The sequence below is a fragment of the Pempheris klunzingeri genome, chromosome 15 (assembly GCF_042242105.1).
Source record: "Pempheris klunzingeri isolate RE-2024b chromosome 15, fPemKlu1.hap1, whole genome shotgun sequence".
Taxonomy (NCBI): Eukaryota; Metazoa; Chordata; class Actinopteri; order Acropomatiformes; family Pempheridae; genus Pempheris; species Pempheris klunzingeri.
The window spans coordinates 15,160,893-15,182,815 of record NC_092026.1 but is presented as its reverse complement, the minus strand read 5'-3'; the positions used below and the strand labels follow the sequence as shown (position 1 = coordinate 15,182,815).

The window sequence follows — 21,923 nt, the reverse complement described above, 5'->3', positions numbered from 1 at the left end:
AAGTATAAAAAAGCAGCAAGGCGTCTAAAAGTCAGAGAGAAATCAAAGGCTGTCCGAGCGGATGGGGAATAAAGATCAGGAAACAAAAAGGGGACGCGTTAAAAACAGATCGTTACCGTTGGCCTGATTCACACCACTGATCCAAACCTGACAAAGCGCATGAATTGTGATACAAAGGCCATAACAGAAAGCCCATTTTATACATTATTAATACACCAACACACCCGAAGAGAAAATTAAGGCCAACACAGCATCTCATGCATCTAAACTAGTTTTCCAAAGACGTACATGTACATAACTTAGTATGAGTCAAAGAATACAGGGCAGGAGGGGGTTTGCCACTGCAGTGCAAATGTGAGGCTGGAGAACGGAGCGGGCGTCTAGCGCGGCTGTGAGTCCCTGAGAACAAAGACCATCATCCAACCGAAGAGGTTTCCCAAAACGTCAAGGACTGCCTGCACTGCGGGACCCGGGGGGGGGGGGGACCGTCGGCCTCAGCGTTTCCTCAGCGGGTCCACCCTGCGCCTCCCCTCCCTGCTTGGAGATACACGGGGCGGCGGTTTAAAGGAGGTGGAGCTGGACGGTGCTGAGACCGACCCGAGAGGCTGGATGACTTCTCAGACACACAGCTGTATGATGGGAGTCCATCCATCACGTGACTCAGATCATTTTTGCACTTAGTTAGCTCCTGTAAAAATCCTCTGAGCTAATTATTTGACTGGTTCTGGTACGGTTTGTTCCAAATGGATTTTCTCTAAAGAAACGCATATTTAACGATGCACCTTTAAGGCAGCGTTTCAGTTCATTACCTGTTCTTCACTACTAACGAACCGGTGAACCACAACTATTTTGTTTTTGTGAAAGAAATTTAGTCTGTAGATTATTTGGGATTTTACTTTCCTGGGGAAGCTAATATCTAATGAAGAAATTGTTTTTTTACGACTTGGGTTTGGTTTTCGAAGATCTGGCCAGTGCATCCATCAGGTATGACAGCAACTATACACTCACTCCAAGTGTCTGCTGAGTACACACGAACATCACGAAAAAAAAAAAATAGTCACGAGAGGCAACGAACAGAAGCACTCAGATCATCAGACGGGTCAAAAAATAAAACGTCAGCTATAATAACCCACAGCTTTCCTTTCAGCGTGCTGCACAGAGCGCTGATATTCTGATTCAAGACTCTAAAGGAGGAGTACTAAGGAGAGGAATTTTCCACAGCAGTAAGCTAACTGGACAGTAAACTGTGAGCTCACACTGGCCACAAATAAGCTTAAGAAGGCAACATCTCAGAAGGAACACAGAACTACAATAACCAGGTTCGGTAGACGCTCTGGTCTCAAGCGAGCGGGCGCTTGGTGTTTTCGATCTGTGTTTCGAGACAGACGGCAGAGGAAAAGAGGGAATCATGTAGCTCGCTCACATGAACACATTAGGCAAAAAAAAAGTTTGCTCTGTGACCCGACTGAAGCTGTGCTTCTGCGCTGAAAATGATTTGATCACATTGACGAGGTTTTGATCAGAGATGCTGAGTCGGGCTTTAAAACAGCAGCTAAAAACACTCTCTCCTCTCACACACACACACACACACACACACACAGGCTCATCACTCAGAGACTTTAGCTGCCTCAAAGTTGACAGCCAGCTTTCTGTGCTTCCTCTTGGAGGCGGAGCCGGGGGTGTGGCCTGTTGCTGGCGCGTTTTGGCGAGGGGGCGTGTGCAGGGCTGCTGATGTCGCGGAAGCTGCGTCTGCGGGGCCGGGACTGGACGAGGAGGGGTTGCTGTTGGCGGCGTGTTGGTGGCGCTGGTCGAATTTCTGGGTTTCGTTCTGAGCCTGTGATTGGCCGGAGGGCTGGTGCTGGGCTTTCTGTGATTGGTTTCTGGCCACGGTGTGGGCGGCGCTGTAAAACTCTCGAGTCTCCTGGTTCTTCTTGTTGGCTGAGACTCGTTTCTTCGTCACCTGTCGAGGTCAGGGGACGAGCACAAACAGCGGTTACCCAAAGCTGCGTTCAGCGTAACATAGCACAACACAGAAAACACCATTAAAGCAACAAAATGGAATAAGATGCAGGAAATCTCTGCCTCCGTTGGCTCTACCTGTAATGGAATAAACTGGTTGTGTGAGCCGATGGGCACTGTGGTTGCAGGCTGGGGGCGGGCGGCGCCGGGGAAGGTTCCTGCTGTTCCGTAGAACGGCTGGGTTTGGTGGTGGTGGTGGGGAGGCAACGGCATCCCCCACATGGGGGCAGGGGCGTAACCCTGGGGAGGCAACAGCAAACCACCTGGAGAAAAAGGAGCGTACTCATGAGATGATCAAAGTCATTTATGTCTATGGCTACAGAGGGGGCCGTCTGCTCAAAGCTGCCCCCCACTGTTACACTACCACTACAGTCGCAGTCAGGGTCAGGAAGGCGGGAGACTGACCTTGTTGGTTGAAGACAGGGTTCATGGCTCCTATGGGTGGGGGTCGTATCTGGCCCACTCCTGGGTATAAAGGAGGTGGGAGGGGGAAGCCCGATCCCACGGAGTTCTGCAGAGAAGCGAGAGGAAACAGACAGAGAAGCTTTAACTATAGATGTGAACAACACAGCTTAACTTTGTGTAATCACTCGTGTGTGTGTGTGTGTGTGTGTGTGTGTGTGTGTGTGCTGTACCAGTCTCTGGAGGGCAAAGAAAGCTGCTTTCTCCTTGGCATCGTTTTCAGATTGGCACTGTGGGCCATGAACCATCAGCCCATTGGACAGCTTGGCCTGACACACCACTAGACCCTGTGGAGCGGGGACAGCTTTCGTGTGACCACTGACGTGTAAAAAATGTGTTTTAGATGTGCGTTTAAAAGACCAAGGTGCGTTGCGCTGCGTTACCTGTCTGTTGCGTATGAAGCTGAACTCGGGTGGGGCCATTCCTAACGCCACGCAGACGCACGCCAGCTCCGACACCCTACTGTTCTGCACGGCGTTGGATAGGTTGTTGGAGTCACTGTGGGGGGCGTTCATATTTGCTGCTGGAAGGAGAGACAATGGGATGACAGAGAGCAAATGTGTGGCAGGAGCGCCTCAGAAACTCCTCCTCCTCGGCTTGTAAATGTGGCTGCAGGACGTTCGCCTGTGGCGGAGTAATGAGATACATACCCAGTTTCTTGGACGATCGTCTCCTGCTCTGCCCCTGACCTCCGGGGGCTGAGTCTCCCATCCTCCCACTCTCCTGGGAAGAGGGACTTCCTTTTCCAGAGCCGTCAATCTTTAGCATCTCCTTCAGCATCAGGGTTCCCTTCTACAACGAAAGACAGCACACCCCCACTTTGCTTACACTGACGGGGCACACATTCCTGTTCTTGAGGTTTTCAAGGAGCTGAGCTGAGTCTGGGTCCAGAGGTTCTAATTCCTCTCAAATGTCTTATGGCGCTTTTCCACTAGCACCTACTCAGCTCGACCTGTAGGGTTTTCCACTAGGCGATAGTTCCTGGTACCAGGTACTTTTTTAGTACCCACTCGGCCGGGGTTCCAAGCGAGCTGAGTCAGCCAAAAATGTGACGTCAACATACTGCAGGCCACTGATTGACCAGGGAGTGACGTCACTAGACTCGTTCACAAGAATCAAACCCGCCGTTTTTAAAACCCCTGGCAACAGCGACCATGCGTTTTTATTATTTCTGTGAACGAGGTAAACAGCTTCACGCAAACCAAACACTCGATGTCCTTAGTTGTGTTTGTTTGTGTTGCATACAAATTACGCCACTGGAGTTTCGGGCCGCCTTACTATGATGACCCCACCCATGTTGAGGTGGTACGCAATTGTAATGGAAAACGACCTAAACCGAGTCTAGTCGAGAAGTGCTAAAGCTGTGTAATGGAAAAGTGCCATTATTCTTTCTTTACGAGAAGACCGCTGTCATTTCACCCCGTCTTGGCCTCTGATACTCACCATGGCGAACGACTGCGGGGACAACGGCCCATCTGACTGGATGGGGGCTTGTGGAGGAGCAGGAGGGGGTGGGGTCTGCTGGCTACCCGTGGAGATCTTGAGACTGGCTATCAGGTCCTCAAACTCAGTCGTAGTCTAAGTGAGAAAGATTCAAAGAGGTCAGAGAGGGGATGTGGGGAAATCTAATTCTAGACCGTTTTACTGTCCAATTCAGCTCGTAGATGCATAGAAATCGATGGAAACAGCAGAAAAAACAGGCCAGAGAGAAAACAGATGTAAAGGGAGTGTGTGCACCTTATTGGTCGTGTTCTGCTGTGGTAAAAGGGAGTTGGCGTCTTCATTTTTCTTCAACAGTCTGATGCTGCCAGCTGGGACCTGCGAGGTACAGAAACAAACCTACGTGACTCCAACAACATGTTCACACACATCTGGAACTATAACAGAACACACACATGCACAAGCAAAAGGCCTGCACCCAAAAGCACAGCAGCACATCTTAACTTCTCGAACCAGCTGGAGGGTTCGTTATAAAACTGGCACGCGGACGTTCTGGATATTCTATACATGCTCAAATGAATAAACTGCCTTTAATGTAAGGCTGCAGTTTCCTGCTGCCTGGATGCTGGGGGAGGTGATGCAGGCACAGTGTGCGCTGTGCATGTGTGCACTCACAGCTTTGTTAGAGGGCTGGGTCTTCCCCTGCTGGGAATGTCCTTCCTAGAGTTGGAGACACACACGTTTTTCCTATTAAAAATGTGTGTGCTTTAACACACAGTGACATTTGTAAGTGGAGGGTCTCCTGCACTCGAGTGACATTTTGTGTCATTTACCTTCCCGACTTGGGGAATCTGTGCTGCTTAATGTCAAAGCTACCAGCTATTTGAACGGCTAAAGCCCCCTGACACAGAGCTGCCCTGCCATGACGACAGTGTGGTTGGTCGTGTGCGTCCATCTAAAACATTTTACAATCATACCAGAAACACATTTCATGTTTGTATTGTCGCTTATGAAGACAAGCGCCGTACTCTGCACATGTAACTGCTGCACAAGGGAAATGCTTTGGCTTTGAAAGTTAAGTACATCTCTCCTGTGTTGATGTCTAATCAGCCCTGTGGCAGCATGTCTTCACGGTGTGTTGCGTGGTGCTGTTGGATGTCTCTGTGTCAGGGTCATTAGCTATTACAGAGTGATAATTGGTCATTTTCATGGTGCCATATTAGTCTTTTCTCTTATAAACAAATGAAAAACTTACATTATTTTGCCAGTGGGCAGGAGGTTTTTGAGGAGGGCCAGAGCTCTGCAGAGTTTGCCACACATTACTGTACTCCTCTTTACCCTGGATGAAGAAGACAGAGGCAGTCAGAAAAGTGGAAAATGTACCATGTGTATTTTTATAGGGTCACATGGCTAAATAGAAGTGAGAGGGTTCTACACACAGCCCTGGGCTACGGCACCACTTACCTTGGCCTGTTGTTTCTGGATGAGCCCCTTAGAGGGAGAGTTCCTGTTGCCCTGGGAAGCTGCCTTCACCACACCGTGTTTGTTGTTATGCTGCAGACAAAGAACGGAGAGGAAGAGAGAAAAGAGGTTTGTGTGACAGGGCAGGAAATGTGGTGGTGTGCCATTTGAGGGACATTTCTACTTAAATTTCAAACAGGGATACAAATGTGTGTGGCTCCCCACTTACCTGTGTGGGTATGAAGGGTGAGCGTGGGGAGTGGTTCAGGCCAGCCAGCTGGCGCTGGGAGTTGAAGTTTGATGCTGCGGCGGGCTGAGGTTTAACGATGGCGGTGAGTTTGTGGGAGGTCTGATCCACTCGGGCTCCGTGGGAAAGGTTAATGAGAGCGCAGGGGGGGAGGCGGTAACAACGTGGTGATGTACACCTGAGGACAAAGGCCAATGATACAGCAGTCACATGCCTGTGCGTGGAATCCTGAGTAGCCAACGTCTGATATATATTTTTTACAGTGTTCTGCCTGTACACATACTTACATATCATATGCTACAGTTTTGTTTTCTACATTGTGTGAGGAAGTCTAATTGAGTTTGTGAGGAAGACTAAACAGAGGAGTTGTGGCAGCAGTTATCGTCACACTGCAGATTCACCTACCTGATGTTCAGACCTCCAGCAAATTCTTCATCAAAAAGCACTTCATAGAGAACCTCTGCCTCACGTTCCGCTGGGGGCACAAAGACAGACACAATATAAACTGTCAGAATTACATGCGTTATATGTATATTATCATCCACCTGCACCTTACCCTGAAAAAGGTGCTACAGCTGAATGTAAGAAATGAATCCACGTGTCCTCACCTCCTTTGATGCCGATGACGGTTCCTCTCAGTCCCAGTGGGACGGTGAAGCTCTCCCTGGTGTTGACAACTCTGTCAAAGAGGCGATACTCTGCATCCGGGTCTGGAACCACCCCCTGCTGCTGCTCCAGGGGCTACACACACACAAACACAGGCAGTTCACACACAGTTCAACACGCTGTAAACATGTACGTGAGGCTCAAACAACAGTTGTTTTTATCATTAACTGATTGATAGTTTGCACAATAATTTGTCAAAGAATGCCCATCACAGTATCCTGAGCCCAAGATAACATCTTTAAAAATGTATTGTTTTTCCAGCCGACACTCCAAACCCCAAAGATATTCAATTTAAAATCACATGCCACAAAAAAAGAAGCAAATCCTTACAGCCGTAACTAGAGAAGATTTGGCTTTGTGCTCGAAAAGTGACAAAATCTATTCTTTTGTTGACCAACAAACCAACTGATCAACTATGCTTACTAATGGTTTTAGCACGTGACAAATAGTGATGAACAAAGTCTACATTTAATAGTTGGCATTTCTGAATATGTTGAAAATATTTAACCTCTGAATTTTTTTTTTTTTACGTTAGCTGAATGTGTTCATACCGCAGGAAAAAGCAAAGCTAGTCCACTTGAATTCTCTACATATTTATTCTTCTTTTTAGATGTCCCTAGACCTTTGTGTGGGGCCTGTTTTAAAGCTCTAAAATCAATGTGAGCACAGTCTGATTTACTTGTCTTATCATTAAGAGAGGAAGAAGTGCAATTTCACAGTGTGACACTAGGAAATTTAAAGGATAATTATTTCTAAACCTGGGCCTTAATTTTACACGTTTTGGCTTCAAAAAAGACTACAGGGTACACAACGTTAAGGAATGGGTCCAGTAGATCACCCCAGCCGGCAGCTGTGTATGAGCTAAAATGGCTGTAATGTAATCCTCTCTGCCAACAGCACCTGTCCAAGTACTTTCATTGGTAGTGTTTCTTTTTGCCACGGACAGGCTCAGATTGTTATTGCAAATGTCTGACAACAATATGGAAAGGATCCCCACAGAGACGGACCTGGAAGATCCTTTTCGTTTAACGAGAAACGGCTGTTATAATGCTCTCCTCAAAGCCACCAGGCTCCGTTGACAAAAGCCATTGATTAGTTTGTTTGTGTTACTGTGTAATACATAAAGATTGTGTTGGATCTGAACTAACTCTTTAAAACACAAGATTTAAAAAAAAAAAGGGTCAAGGTTTAAAGTGATCCTTTAACACTATACACATTTGCCTTTACCTAAAGTAATAACACACGTGGGCAAAATGTACTCACCCTGAACAGGAGATGAGGCTTGACAGTCACACGGACTTTCTTGGTGCTCTTCTTCACCTGAGAGAAGGAAGGGAGTGAAACAGAAATACAAAAGGTGTGCTAGTGAGATCAGATATCCTCTGATATTAACAACTGGAGATGGTGTGCTGTAGTTTGAAGCGGTGCGTGTCAGAGTCACCTTGACTTTCTCCACTGCCTCCTCAATCTTCTCCACGATGGCAGTGTCCAGCACCTGTAGGTCACATGACGTCCTGCTGACAGAGCTCACCGGGTGACTTTTGAGCCATGAGGTGATTTCAGCGACTTTCTCCGCACTGTGGGAATCCATCAATAGAGATCCTCCATAAATATACCATCATTTCAGAAGACAGGATCACTCTCCCGAGCTTATCTGGCCTGTGGCTCCTAAATTGTCCACGTCACAGGCCTGACAAATATATTCAAAGTTTCCTTATAACTTGTTCAGCTGCATCTTGATTGTCTTTTCTTGCTCAGAATCGAAAGAGATTAAATACTATTTGTGTGTGTGTGTGTGTGTCTGTGTGTTCTGTACCCATTCTGGTCCAATCCAGGCCAGATGTCATCTTCATAGAAAACATCATCATGACTGTTTTTGGACACACTGTTGAATACCTCAGAAAATCTATAAAAACAGTTAAAAACATCACTTAACAGAGAATTCAACACATTTCAGTACAACCACATTTTCTGCACTGCTACCAAACATGCTGGTCGATGACTAGAGACAGGACAGTGCTAATGTACCGTTTACGCTGTTTTTTTGTGTTTTACCTGTCCAGGTATTCGGCTAGCAGTTCCTCCACAGCAGCAGAGTAGACCCACTCTTTTTCAGTTCTCTTAGTGTATCCAGGAACCTCCTCATTCTTCTTGTTGAACTTCAGGTTCAGGCCAACGTTAGCTTTTTGTTCCCCACAGGGACTGCAGATAATAATCAAGGAGAAACACATTGGTGCAAAATGTAAGATAGTCACGCCTGCAGTTGTTTTTTTTTAAGAAAGCTTTCTGCCTGTAGAAAGGTCAGCTCAGATTTCATTCACTATAGATTGAAGCGGTCTCTCAAAGGTGACTCAACACTCACTTCTTCTTCGAGCCTCTGCCAATGAAGATGCTTCCTGAGAAGCGGGAGACGAGGTAGCTGGTGATGCCAAGACGAGATGCCAGAACGTATCCGGGACTGTACTTCACACAGTACTTCTACAACATACAAACACATGCAGGCACATGAGCACTGAAAAACGATTTCTCACCTGAACGCTTTCACAAGTGTGTGTGTGTGTGTGTGTGTGTGTGTGTGCGTGTGCGTGTCTGTTGTCTCTCACATGCTGGTTCTGGATTAAGGGCTCCAGCTGTGGTTCATGCGGCACGTTGAAGACCACTCGTACCCGTCCATCTTTGATGACGTCGCTAGAATCTTGCACCTATTTGGCGGGTAATAACAGAGGTGGTGATTCAGGGGTAACAATTCAAGAAGCCAACAAGCCAACAAGCCAACGATGTGGGTCACTATAAACGTATTTATTAAGTGGCAAGATGACTACCCAAAATCATTTTCATTAAAATATCTATTTACGGCACAACACAGGAAACAATTACAAACTAATAACATATGAGCATTTCATACTTAAATCCTGCCTGTCTCGAGTTTTACCAAGTTGCTGTTTTTTGACCATCCATTATTTCTACAATGTCGTCGTCCTCCAACCTAAACAGCGAGCCGCTCACATACCTCGCCCATGGCACCGTAGTAAGGGTTCCCCACCATGAAGACAGTAGTTGCTGGAGGAAAGAGTTCATCTAGGCTCTTGAAGCAGGTCAGGGACGAGTAAAAGGCCTTGATGTCCTGAGACGATGAAGGGAAAATGCAGCATATGAGCATGTGGTGATGAAAGAGTGCAATAGGATCACAGGATCACAAATCGAGGTCAGTGTGAATGTGCATCTGTGCCAGTGAGGTTATCAAACGTTTTAACCAATAGAAAGTTTGAAATAAAATCCTAAATGTCTTTATAAGAAACTAAAATATATAATAGCTTAAATAATAGTAGCTCGCACCTAAAGGAAGTGCACCAAATACTGGCACTCTTGCATAAATGACACATAAGTGTGAGTGCATGTACCTTAACCACCGTCTGATAGGCGAAAGGGAGGACCTGCTTGGCCCACTGTTTCTCTAGTTCCACCACCCCGTTGGCTTTAGGGACGTATTTCCTTCCTGTCAGCAGCTGGCCGTACAGAACCACAGTCGTCTCATTAACCACGATACCTTTCCTCTTTACGAAACTGCCAGACAGAAAAAAAAACACTTAGTCTCATGATTTTGAACGCAACATACAAATTTTGCTGTTTGGAGAAAACGTTGATGCTTTTCTAAGTCTCATAAACACATGAGAAAAGAATTCATGTGTATTCTAACTAATATTAGCATGAAAATCTGTCTTAAAATAGCTGGACTTTCTCGTTTGAGTCCTATTTTGCTGTTCCTTGAGCCTTACTGTTCAGTGAGTCCCTGGACATCCTTCACCCAGTCTTTCTGCTCCTTGTCAGACAGGCAGATGACTTTGGTGGGAGGAGGAGTGGTGGGCCGGTCGTATACTCTTTGGACACCAGGCGGTTCCTCTAGACAAAACCTATGAAGCAGGTGGACACGTTTCACTTGTGGCCGCAGATTCGTGCCAGCCAAAGCCAAACAGTCATGCTTGGACATGCAGTCACTCTATATTTGGTGAATTTGGATGAGGGTTCAACATTTGATATGTTAAAACCACTTTATATAGAATGGGGCGCCCCCTAGGGGTACAGTCTATAAATGACAGAGATTCTAATGAAAGATGAAACCACAGACTGTATGAAAGAAGAGGACGTAGCAACCATGACGTCATCCATTGGTTTATGGGTCACAAGTTAGAAAGGTTTACTCTAAAGGGGACCGTCATTTACAAAATGAGCATCACGTTGTATTGAAGAAGACTTGAAACTAGTGCCTGAGACCATAAACTCATTAGGAAAGTGTTTCCTAAGATAATAAATCAAGCGAGGTGTATTCTCATTTTCTCATACACTTCCAAAAATTCAGACTTCTTCTTGCAACCAGCAGAGTCGCCCCTACAGGGCCATTAGTAAGAATGCAGGTTTAAGGCATTTCTGCTTTGCCTCCACCTTTCAGGGCACAGAGGCAACATCTGCTTCTTTTACGCAGTCAGTGGAAACTACCTCATTTTACTTCACCCATCGATAATCAATATGTGGGTAGAATCCACCCGGAACAAAACCTGCATGCCTACAGAACGATGCTGCAACAGGAACCTTTTATTACATTAACATTAAAAACAAACTTGCATCAGATACATTCATTCATCATTGTTGGCAAAGGCCCAGTGCTAAAACTTACTTGACGTCTCCATCTGACACTGCAACGATGCGAGCTTCCTCTAGATGTGGCCAGTTGACGAACACAGAGTTCCCCAACACGAGTGCAGCAACATCATCACACACCTGAAGAGGCGGAGGGGGAAAAACAAGACAAGAAAGAGGGAGACAGGAAATTAGGCACTACACATTATTTGGGTTATTTCATCTTACCTAAAGCCTAAATTTATGTTTTTCATATAATACAGCTGCACGTTACAGGCATAACTAATAGTACAACTAGTAAAGCTAATATTTTCTTGTGGCATTTCTTAAGCTCCAACCAGATGAAGCTTGCATCATTGTTGTGTCAGAGATGACAAGTTAGAATGAGTGCTGAGTTTACGGCAATAATAATGTAATAGGTCACAAGAACAAAAGCATATTTAGAAATAACAGATTTTTTTAGATTAAGAAATATTTTGAGAATCTACATTTGAGTCTGCAATAAAATATTTATTATAAAAGTGTTTTTATAAAAGTGATGAGTAAAAACAAAGAGAAGCTCACCACTTCTTCTTCCTGGCTGGGGAGGATCTCCAGCATCATGTTCTCCCCTCTGCTGCTCTGCTGGAACACGACCACACCACTCTTCTTCTTACAAAACTAAAAGGGAATGAGAGAGGAGGGCCGCCGAGGACAGATGAGTGTAAGAGGCCAGTCAAGTTTATACAAGTAATAAGCCCACACTGTTACTGAGAAACTTCAGCTGATTTGGACATACGGTTTGTGTTTGCATTCTTTTTAGTGAGGATTTCAGTGGATGATGGTTCATATCAATTAATCAATCAATCTTTATTTATAGAGCACCAATTCATAACAGCGTTATCTCAAGACGCTTTCTATAAAGAGCAGGTCTAGACCAAACTGTTTTATTAAGAGAGAGACCCAAAGATTCAGGAATTCAAAATTAAGGATTCAAGAATCCCCACAGAGCAGCATCAGATATTATATTAGCATCATACACACACACACACACACACACACACACACCCCTACCTTGTGTTTGATGTGCTGCAGTGTGGGGAAGCCACAGAAGTACAGAGCTGAGCGGTCGACAGATCGTCCAACGTGGTCCAACCGTACATGCCAGGCATCCATAGGGATGTCTGCTTTCCTGTAACAACCATGTTGCTGTTCAACTTCATAATAATCTGCACATGAATGTTATTCCTCCTTGACATCGTGTGTGTTCTACTGGCTCTGGCAGACTGAAACTGTGATATTAAAGATCATTTGAGGCAGACAAATTAAATTCACATTACATCAGTACCTGGGCTGTCTGTGTGTGTGTGTGTGTGTGTGTGTGTGTGTACCTACTTGACATGGCAGTGGATGATGTCAGGGAACACCTGAGGCAGGCTGGAGTTGTATGCAAAGTCCGCTTCATGGTCATATGTGTAGACTGCACACTCTGTGTGACAGTTCCTGGTCTTCTCTGCTTTAGTCAGCTTGTGATTACAGGAATCCATGGCTGCTAGTAAACACCTCTGTTCAATAAACACACACATACAGTTATACTTTTAATGAATATGCCTTTAACATAGTTGTGGCGCTACTAGGTGTGTGTGTGTGTACCTCATCTATGAAGGGAATCAGAACCACGGCCTCCCACTCCTGCTGCTTGCCGTTGAGGTCCGTTTTGAAGTCAAGAGGGTAGTACTCAATAATAGGTGAACTTTCACTGGTCATCAGGTGCTGAAACATCAAAAACAGCATCATGTTTATTGTTTCATGTTTGAATTCTCCATAATATTCTTAATTCACTATCTTTGCTGTTTTTAAAATATTAACCCACATGTAGACAAAGTTGCGATAGTTGTACCAAGTGAAACCCAAAGATTAAGTATGTGCTCGAGTGGTGTGTGAGTGTGTTACCCTGTAAGCCTCAGGCAGCAGCGACATGCTGGCAGCAGGCAGGACGGCCAACAGCTGCTGGAAGGGCATGAAGGGTTTCTCAAGGTCAAAGGTCAACTTTAGCCCCGATATATTCTTGATGTCTGACAGGAAGGGAGCGTAGTGGTAGGGGTAGTACCTAGAGAGATACATATATGCACATTATTTAAGAAGTGATTTAAACAGAGCAAACTGAACAGAGTAGTCGGAGGGAAAACGAGAAAGAGGGAGAACAGTGTTTTTATTATTGTCCTCAACTAACAATCAGTGGTTTTTACTTTACATAACTAAATGCTTCAGTGATTCAAAACATTCTAGTTTTCCTGAATTGTCTGACTTGTTTATTTTTTAACTAAAGCTTTCACTAAAGCTGGATTTGTACAATATTTACAGGTTTTCTGTGTAGCTACCCAAATTATCTAGCGAATTTAGAAAATAAAGTGACCTCCGCAGACCACTGGAAAGAGGAGAAACAAAGAGTAGAGAGTAAGTGACACATGAGACAGAAGTTCTCACCAGCTCCAGGACTGAACCCCGTGGTAATAGTAGTGGAGGATCCACTGGATGCCTTCCACATAGCACTTGGCCTGCTTGGCTAGGAACTCACTGCAAATGAAAGAAGAACAACATATTCCAGGTTCCTTTGCAAATTACAAATTTAATTTACAGCAGTACATAATATTCACACAACTTTCACATGTACAGTATGTTTGACCTTACATGTCTACATATTTCTCATACACTATTTATACACTTTATCATAATATAGTGAATTTATTAAAGACACTTTCTTTGTCTAGGCATTGCATAATCAATTTAAAACGTGGACACCCATGCAGGTGCCCTCATGGTGGTTGTGATGTGGGATGGATTTGCAGACTTTTCTGCAAATTCTGATTCAATTTTTAAATCTGCATGGCCTAGACATGATCAACTTTTACATCCTACAAGTTTTATATAGCCTGCAGTCTTTTTCCTATGAAGTGTATGTATGTGTGTGTGTGTGTGTGTGTGTGTGTGTCTTTACACTCACTCAGACACGACATCCACACCAATCTTGGTCATATAGTATGTGCGCTTGTACTGCCTAAACTCAGTTTCAAACATATCGTCCTCCTCTTCCTCATCGTCTCCTGCTGCTCCTTTTCCTTCTCCAGCCACTTTTCCTGATGAGCTCAGAGCTGCCTGAGCGCGGGCAGAATCCTACACACACACACAGCAAATTACGGGGGTAATCAAGTACAGGGATATGTGATTGAAACTATCCATGAAAACAATGAATGAATGTCTGGTTCAACTTCAGTTAATTCATACCTGCGCATGTACGCATGTATATGTATGTACACTGAACAAAAATATAAACGCAACACTTTTGTTTTTGCTCCCATTTTTCATGAGATGAACTCAAAGATCTAAAACATTTTCTATATACAAAAAAAACAAAAAAAACATTTCTCTCAAATATTGTTCACAAATCTGTCTAAATCTGTGTTAGTGAGCACTTCTCCTTTGCCGAGATAATCCATCCCACCTCACGGGTGTGGCATATCAAGATGCTGATTAGACAGCACGATTATTGCACAGGTGTGCCCTGGGCTGGCCACAATAAAAGGCCACTCTGAAATGTGCAGTTTTGCTTTATTGGGGGGGGGTCAGAAAACCAGTCAGTATCTGGTGTGACCACCATTTGCCTCACGCAGTGCAACACATCTCCTTCGCATAGAGTTGATCAGGTTGTTGATTGTGGCCTGTGGAATGTTGGTCCACTCCTCTTCAATGGCTGTGCCAAGTTGCTGGATATTGGCAGGAACTGGAACACGCTGTCGTATACATTGATCCAGAGCATCCCAAACATGCTCAATGGGTGACATGTCCGGTGAGTATGCTGGCCATGCAAGAACAGGGATGTTTTCAGCTTCCAGGAACTGTGTACAGATCCTTGCAACATGGGGCCGTGCATTATCATGCTGCAACATGAGGTGATGGTCGTGGATGAATGGCACAACAATGGGCCTCAGGATCTGGTCACGGTATCTGTGCATTCAAAATGCCATCAATAAAATGCACCTGTGTTCATTGTCCATAACATACGCCTGCCCATACCGTAACCCCACCTGCACCATGGGCCACTCGATCCACAACGTTGAGCTCTGGTGGACATTCCTGCAGTCAGCATGCCAATTGCATGCTCCCTCAAAACTTGCGACATCTGTGGCATTGTGCTGTGTGATAAAACTGCACAGTTCAGCGTGGCCTTTTATTGTGGCCAGCCCAGGGCACACCTGTGCAATAATCATGCTGTTTAATCAGCATCTTGATATGCCACACCTGTGAGGTGGGATGGATTATCTCGGCAAAGGAGAAGTGCTCACTAACACAGATTTAGACAGATTTGTGAACAATATTTGAGAGAAATGGTTCTTTTTTTGTATATAGAAAATGTTTTAGATCTTTGAGTTCAGCTCATGAAAAATGGGAGCAAAAACAAAAGTGTTGCGTTTATATTTTTGTTCAGTGTGTATATATATATATTTAAATACTGTGACATAACATCAGACCTCATTCATGCTGCTGTCTTTGCTGGCAGCTTCCTTTTCTGCTGCCAATCCGGCCGCCTCGTTCAGATACTTATTACCAACTTTACTCTCAAACCACTTCAGGTCCACAAACACCTCACTGAAATGTTCCCGGTCAAACTGGAGGAGAGACGGAAAGATGGGGAGAGGAGGGAAGGAACAGTTTCACAGATGTAAACACAGATGTTATTTATGGTGGTGTCTCAGCTATATACCATCGCGTAATAACTTAATAAATTAAGAAAGCCGCCCACCTCTGAGCCTGGTTCTGTTCGAGGATTCTTCCCGTTAAAGGGGAGTTCTTCCTGCCACTGTTGCCTAATATGATATCTGATGCTGCTCATGTGGGGATTCTTGAATCCTTAATTTTGAATTGTTGGGTCTCTCTTAATTAAAGAGTTTGGTCTAGACCTGCTCTTTATAGAAAGCGTCTTGAGATAACACTGTTGTGAATTGGAACTATATAAATAAATAAATAAATATAAATGAATGTAATTTAATGTGACACTTAATGGCAAGCTTTTCTGCAGACTGAACTACTCAAACCAAATGTCAGCAATTTGTTTCAGTATTAGTTACACATGCACTACCACCTATTATAATATAGACTGATTCAAATTGATATCGTTAATATTAACAATATTTCAGTATTTTATTTTTTTTTTATCTTAAGTGTGCTTTTTTTAAAATGAAGTTCACTTAGTAAATATAATAGTCACCATATTCAGACACATCCTATTTACATAAATCGTTCAATAAGGTTAATGACAGACACTAGTAACAGAAATTTGATATCTATCTGTAATATTACTTATGGATACTAAATACTATAGTAACTGGTTAATCAGTGGGCCTAATTTGCTCTTAAAATAAATGAATATTTGATAATAATAGCAGGACTTTATCATTTTTGACTAAATTATTTCACATGAAACATCACTGATATGATATCAATGGAGGATTTAAACTGAGCTGTACAGTGGTATCTCACCTCAGCAAGCTTTTCCAGGTATTTCTCAAAGTTTCTGAGGTTTAGATGACCGTTCTCGTTCAGATAACCTGAGTCAGGAAACAGGATTCAGTTTTCCATTATGGAAGTAGCTCATATTTCAATGTACATGTACAAACAGTAATGGCACAAACATCTCTTGAAGCTGACAACTACGAGACTATGAGTCTTGCAACATTTCAATTGAAGTAAGTATGAAGTAATACTGTCTAATTGTGAGTGTGCGTGTGTCTCTCTCACCCCCCAAGCTGGGAAGGACACTGATGTAGGTCTTGTAAAGCAACGGCAAAGCATCGTGGTTGATGTGAAGATGAGGGAGGTGGGGGATGAAATCGTTTCCCACTAGGAAGCCCATTAGAATCCAGTCGTCTATTATTCGCTCCAAGTCATAATCACAACCAATGTGATTCTGAAAAACATCCATGAGCATGATTAAAGTACACAAGTCGTGCATTAAAGTTAAATTAAAGTATTAAATTAAACTTTTTCCAAACTTTTCCTGGCATGGAAACAGCTTTTTTTGTTTCCATAACTCTTCTGGTTGCATGATAATACTAATTTTGAAATTAAAATATGTATGATGCATGTGTGTGTTTGTGTGTCATACCCTGAGCGCAGAGAACTCATAGTCAATGTATTCCCTCATCAGAGACAAGTGAAGCAAGTGAAAGGTTGTCTCCTCTGGAGCCGTTATCCTGGAAGAAACCAAGGAGGCAGGGTTCACAGAAAAGAAAGGAACACCACAGAACAGATATAGCCATAAATAACACTAAAAAACATACTACAATTCAAAAAAAATAAAAAATCTGAACCTTTTCTGGGATTTCTTCCCTCCAAAGCGGACTTCTTCTCTGAGCAGGGAAAAGTTTGGCTCATGGCTGGTTAAACCCAACATGATCTACAACGCAGAGAGCAAGACAGTGTCAGAGGGTTTAAGCAATAACGTGCATCCTCACATGGAGTCTGGGGACACAGCAGCCCTACCAGGTCAGCATCCAGGCCATACAGGCAGTGTCGGGTGTTGGGGTTGTGACCCGGTTTACTGTTCTCAGAGCGAATAAACTCCATGATCTTATGTTCTCCCTCCCCTGGAGTCTGTAAGGAACACAAATACAAACTTAGTGGATGCAATCTTGACTTGAGCTGTAACCGAATCACAGCAACTGAACAGCAGAAGGAGCGGTGGTGCCAAAGATGCTTTGACACAGCTGTTAACCCACCTCGTGACCCGACAGGTAGACTCTGACATTCTGCCATAGCTTGTCGTTGGAGAGCTTGTTGTGGACAAAATACTTTAGCTGCTCTTGGAGTCTTGCCATGAAGTCAGTGCCTGGAAGAAGGGGGTGCGATTAAAAGAGCTGCTGCTAACTTTCTTAGAACAGACACCATTACGTCTGATATGTTAGCAGTGAAAAAAAAAATATGCATATGCTAAAAACAACACCACTGTGCTGACAATAACACTTGCAGTAAACAAGGAGGAGCTGCACCAAAGTTCAGAATACAACCAACAGAATAACCCCAACACACATTGCCACAAACAGCACTATCACTGACAGTGAAAGACAAGTAGGAGAAAAGCACAACACAATTTTGATTACACTCTGAGGAAAACTCCTGTTACCAAGGTTCGGACGTGATCATGCATAAATTCAGGCGTTGCTTATAGAAGTCAGTTAGAGGATGTTTTCCTTGACAATTCACGATCAGCAGATGGATTCAGGAGTAGTTCAGCTTTTGAAAACATGCAAAAAATCCTGTGGATTGTCTGCTTTACTGTCACACCATGAATGAGACTTACTGAAAAGGCGGTTCAGCACTGAACCAAACAGGCAAATGCTCATAGTTCATATAAACTACACTAAACAGGTTGATGTGAGAGCCCCCTCAGAGTACAAAATTGCTAAAAGTTAAATAAAACTCTGCCGATGTGTTACTGTAACTAAATGCTAAATGGGAAGAAAGTGTCCCGCACGGTACCAGTAAGTTAATATACGTTTGAGGAGGCCTGATAATGATTTGCTGAAGTGTCAGACGGCAAAAAGATGAGGATGATCCTTTTTCTAGATTTGTAGAAAACCCTCTAGAAAAGTTGTTTCTACTCCGGAATGGACATGCGTCTTTACTAGTTCCGCTGCAGTAGCTTTCATCAATTTTAACGTGTGATGTTCGCCGTGAGTACAGCTTGAGAGCATTCCTACCAGGAGTGATACAGTTGGAGTCGAAGCGAGCCTCTGTGGGAAGCACCTCTCCTTTATCCAGAGCTTTTTTTATCTTGTCCTCTGCTTCTTTGGCAGACCTAACACACAGACACCCACCCACACACACACACACACAAGGACCAATGCAAAAAACAGCAGGTCAAACTCAAAGTCTCAGGCTGTTCGCCTGCCTACAGTCTGATTTCTTCAGTTTTTACCAAAGAAAACATAAAAGCATTGCATTTTAATTATCTTAGTATTCTAGTCTGTTTGGAGCTCATTCTGCCTTATTAGGCCGAATACATGCAGGGCCCAGGTTTGGGACTGTGGCACCAGAAATATCAAAGCTAAACTACAGACTTTGCATAAATATATTTACCAATAGAGTTGTCATCTTGATCAGATAACCAAAGGAGAATGCAGTAGTGTTCACACTGGAGATTCAACATCATGGTGCAGAACATGATCAGAAAATTCTATTTCTTCATTCGGTCACCTCAAGAAAAGCTACCGTGACAATCTAAATTCAACAATCATGCTCCGTTGTCTTTGAGATTGAGAGGAGAAACATTTATGGGCGAGAGAGCTGGAAGTTTTCACGAATATCAATGATGGGGTAAAAAAATCATTCCACTATAATTTAACATTTTGGTAATCCTATTGTTATAACAGGAATTTGGGGTCATCTTCATAACCAAGCCAGACAGACACACCAACGTTCAATTATAATAAATATTAATAAAGGACTGGAGCAAGGTCATGGAGGTCACATGACCTGGGCTGACCCATTCAGAGTGTCACTCTGCACGCAAACAGAGGAAAGAATTTCTCCATGATTCAGTCACCCTAAATCCATCCGTACCTGAATCTTCGTCCTCTCTGCTGGTTCATCTTTGCCCTTGGCGCTACGCCGTCCACCGCCATGAAGAAGACCTTGCGAGGCTTGACGATCCTGAAGAGCACCTCCAAGTAATGGAAGATGTCGGCAAAAATCTTCTCCTCAGAAATGCGAAAGTGGACATCCTCGTCATTGGGGTGGGAGCACTGGTGGATGATCCCATTCATGTCCAGATAGAGATTGTCAAATTCTGGAATCTGAAAAGAGAAAACAAACAGAAAGGAAATGCAACAACCATGTATAATAAACGGTGAAATCTATTCTGTAATATTCCTGTAGAGTTCAGGTTTGTTCTGCTTTCATATAAAAACATGATGCGTCCACAAGTGTCACGTGACACATTTTGGAAAGGACAAACGACATATTTTCCACATCCAATGATGTCCAGTGGAAAGCTGCAAGCATATCAATGCTGTCTTACGCAATGAGACTGACACTGAGCGAGGTCCAGCTGATGAAACTACTGCTCAAGCCCTGAAACACTATCTTCCTCAACACACACAGAACTAGGTCACTACAATCAGTTCTAGTGCCGCAGCTTTAGCCTAAAGAACTAAGTCATGTAAGGTTACAGCTTCCCCCCCTCAGTATCAAACACAGCCTGACCACACAATTACTGCATTTTACTCAGGTTCAAAACATTGTTATGCTAGGTGCAGTGAGCTAGCTGGCAACAATAACTAGCATCTCCTGTTAAGGCAACGTTCGCTAAGCTAGCTGTCCCGCTGCGGGGCTGTATTGTCGTTCAGAATGTTCTTGCCGAACAAAGACCTAAACTTCTCGGTGCATACGCATTTACTATATTATATCCACGTTCACCCGTTTAGCCTGAAAATGTAGATAGGTAGTGTTACAAGACCAAATTAGCAAGACGGCTAACACTTGGAATTTGGAGATGAACGTCACGGCTTTGTTGTTTGTTGTTAAATAACGGAGTCAATGTGTCTGTGTGTGTGCGTGTGTGTGAAAGAGAGAGTTTATCTGTCGCCCGGTAAAAAATACCGGTTAGCTACGCAGAATAAAAGTTCCACGACCCGCTTTACTTAACCTAGCTCGTCAATAGCCGACAGCTAGCTGAGCTAACGCTGTGGCTATCAGCAACAGTAGGTGGTGAAGCTAACGATACTCAGCCCTGCTTTCCTACCTGATGTTCCTTGACAACTTCACTGAGACACGGATAACGCTCCGAAATCCATCGGTAAAATTTCGGTACTCCCATCTTCCACACGAAAGTCTCGACCTCTGGATCAAATTAGCCAACAGTCGAAGCTGAAAGGAGATGTGTCGCTACGTGGGTGACTAAATTCGGGCTGCGTTTCACTGGGTAATATGAGAACTTCAGTCCGGTTTTGTTTCCATCGGCCGCTAACAAGCTAGTTGTCCGTTGTCCGTCTGCTAAAACATTCCGCCGCTACGCCGAAAACAGTCGTTCCGTTTTCATTCCATCTCCCCAATCACAATAGTCGCTATGGAAACCCATTCCCGCCAAAAAAAAAAGGAGTAGGGATGGTGAAAAAAATAACAAATGAGATAAAGAAAGTAAAAATATTACACTTCTAACAGAAAATCACGAGATACTAGACCGAAATGTGTATATTATTCAGAGGCGCTTACTATTGTATTGAGTGAATTGAATGCACCTGTGCAGGTGTGCAGACACATTAATTATTACAGGGCATAGATCTTCTGTATGTAGACTGTAAAAATCAGTTTCTTTATCATTTTAACAAAGCATACTTCCATTTGTACGTGACTCAATTGTAAACAACTTAATTGGAAAAGAGTTGAAAAGCTACTTTCAACAAAAACTATTCAATGTTACAAGACCGTATATGGTAAATCATTTGAGATACAGATACAGATCTGCAACTAAACACAGGTCTGCAAACACCCATGTCACATCTCCATTCCAGTTAAGAGCCTGATTTTGAGTTGCATTAGAAGAGTTATTGAGAAAATAAATGGTATAACCTCATTTTAGATCTTCTGTTCCGTGTTTCTACATGTGAAACTTTCTGTTCGTGCAATTTTAATTTGGCATGAAGTTGAGTCTCCCTGTTGTGATGTTGAGACCTCTAATACGATGCTTTTCACCGTTTAGCCTCACATTATGGAAGACAGCATGACATTCCTCAAGCCACAATGGAAGCATGTTGCAGTAATACTTTCCATACATGAAGTGTAACTCCCTTGGGGGAAGATACGACATTTTGTGACCCTGGCGTTTCAGCTAACACTGACAGGTTCTGGGAGACTGAAGATCTCACAGATTCACACAAGGTTCTAACACCCCATAGAGACCTATTACCTACAATAAACACATAACTCAGCCATTCAAGTTCACTCAAGAGAATGCTTA

At 43.7% G+C, this 21,923-nt stretch overlaps 1 protein-coding gene across 2 annotated transcripts; it reads right to left on the bottom strand.

Moving 5' to 3' along the window:
• Window positions 1–1,468: 1,468 nt before the first annotated feature.
• Window positions 1,469–20,895, bottom strand: xrn1 (5'-3' exoribonuclease 1). 2 transcript variants are annotated; one of them, XM_070845529.1, is made up of 40 exons: window positions 20,709–20,895; window positions 19,529–19,761; window positions 18,667–18,764; window positions 17,686–17,795; window positions 17,450–17,560; window positions 17,278–17,363; window positions 17,073–17,160; window positions 16,706–16,874; window positions 16,448–16,515; window positions 15,439–15,576; window positions 13,914–14,083; window positions 13,397–13,486; window positions 12,863–13,019; window positions 12,563–12,682; window positions 12,305–12,474; window positions 11,984–12,101; window positions 11,495–11,590; window positions 10,968–11,071; window positions 10,072–10,206; window positions 9,697–9,859; window positions 9,306–9,419; window positions 8,899–8,997; window positions 8,658–8,773; window positions 8,351–8,497; window positions 8,112–8,201; window positions 7,737–7,872; window positions 7,559–7,615; window positions 6,238–6,370; window positions 6,035–6,104; window positions 5,612–5,807; window positions 5,386–5,475; window positions 5,177–5,260; window positions 4,219–4,299; window positions 3,925–4,059; window positions 3,132–3,273; window positions 2,865–3,004; window positions 2,655–2,768; window positions 2,425–2,530; window positions 2,098–2,282; window positions 1,469–1,960 (listed from the first exon to the last, which is right to left on the bottom strand). In XM_070845529.1, exons 1-40 carry the CDS (start codon window positions 20,781–20,783, stop codon window positions 1,607–1,609), a joined length of 5,088 nt encoding a protein of 1,695 aa, XP_070701630.1. In that variant the 5' UTR covers window positions 20,784–20,895; the 3' UTR covers window positions 1,469–1,606. The 2 variants fall into 2 exon arrangements, with proteins under 2 accessions (XP_070701630.1, XP_070701631.1); XM_070845530.1 differs by having other exon boundaries at window positions 2,865–3,001.
• Between the last annotated feature and the right edge of the window lie 1,028 nt (window positions 20,896–21,923).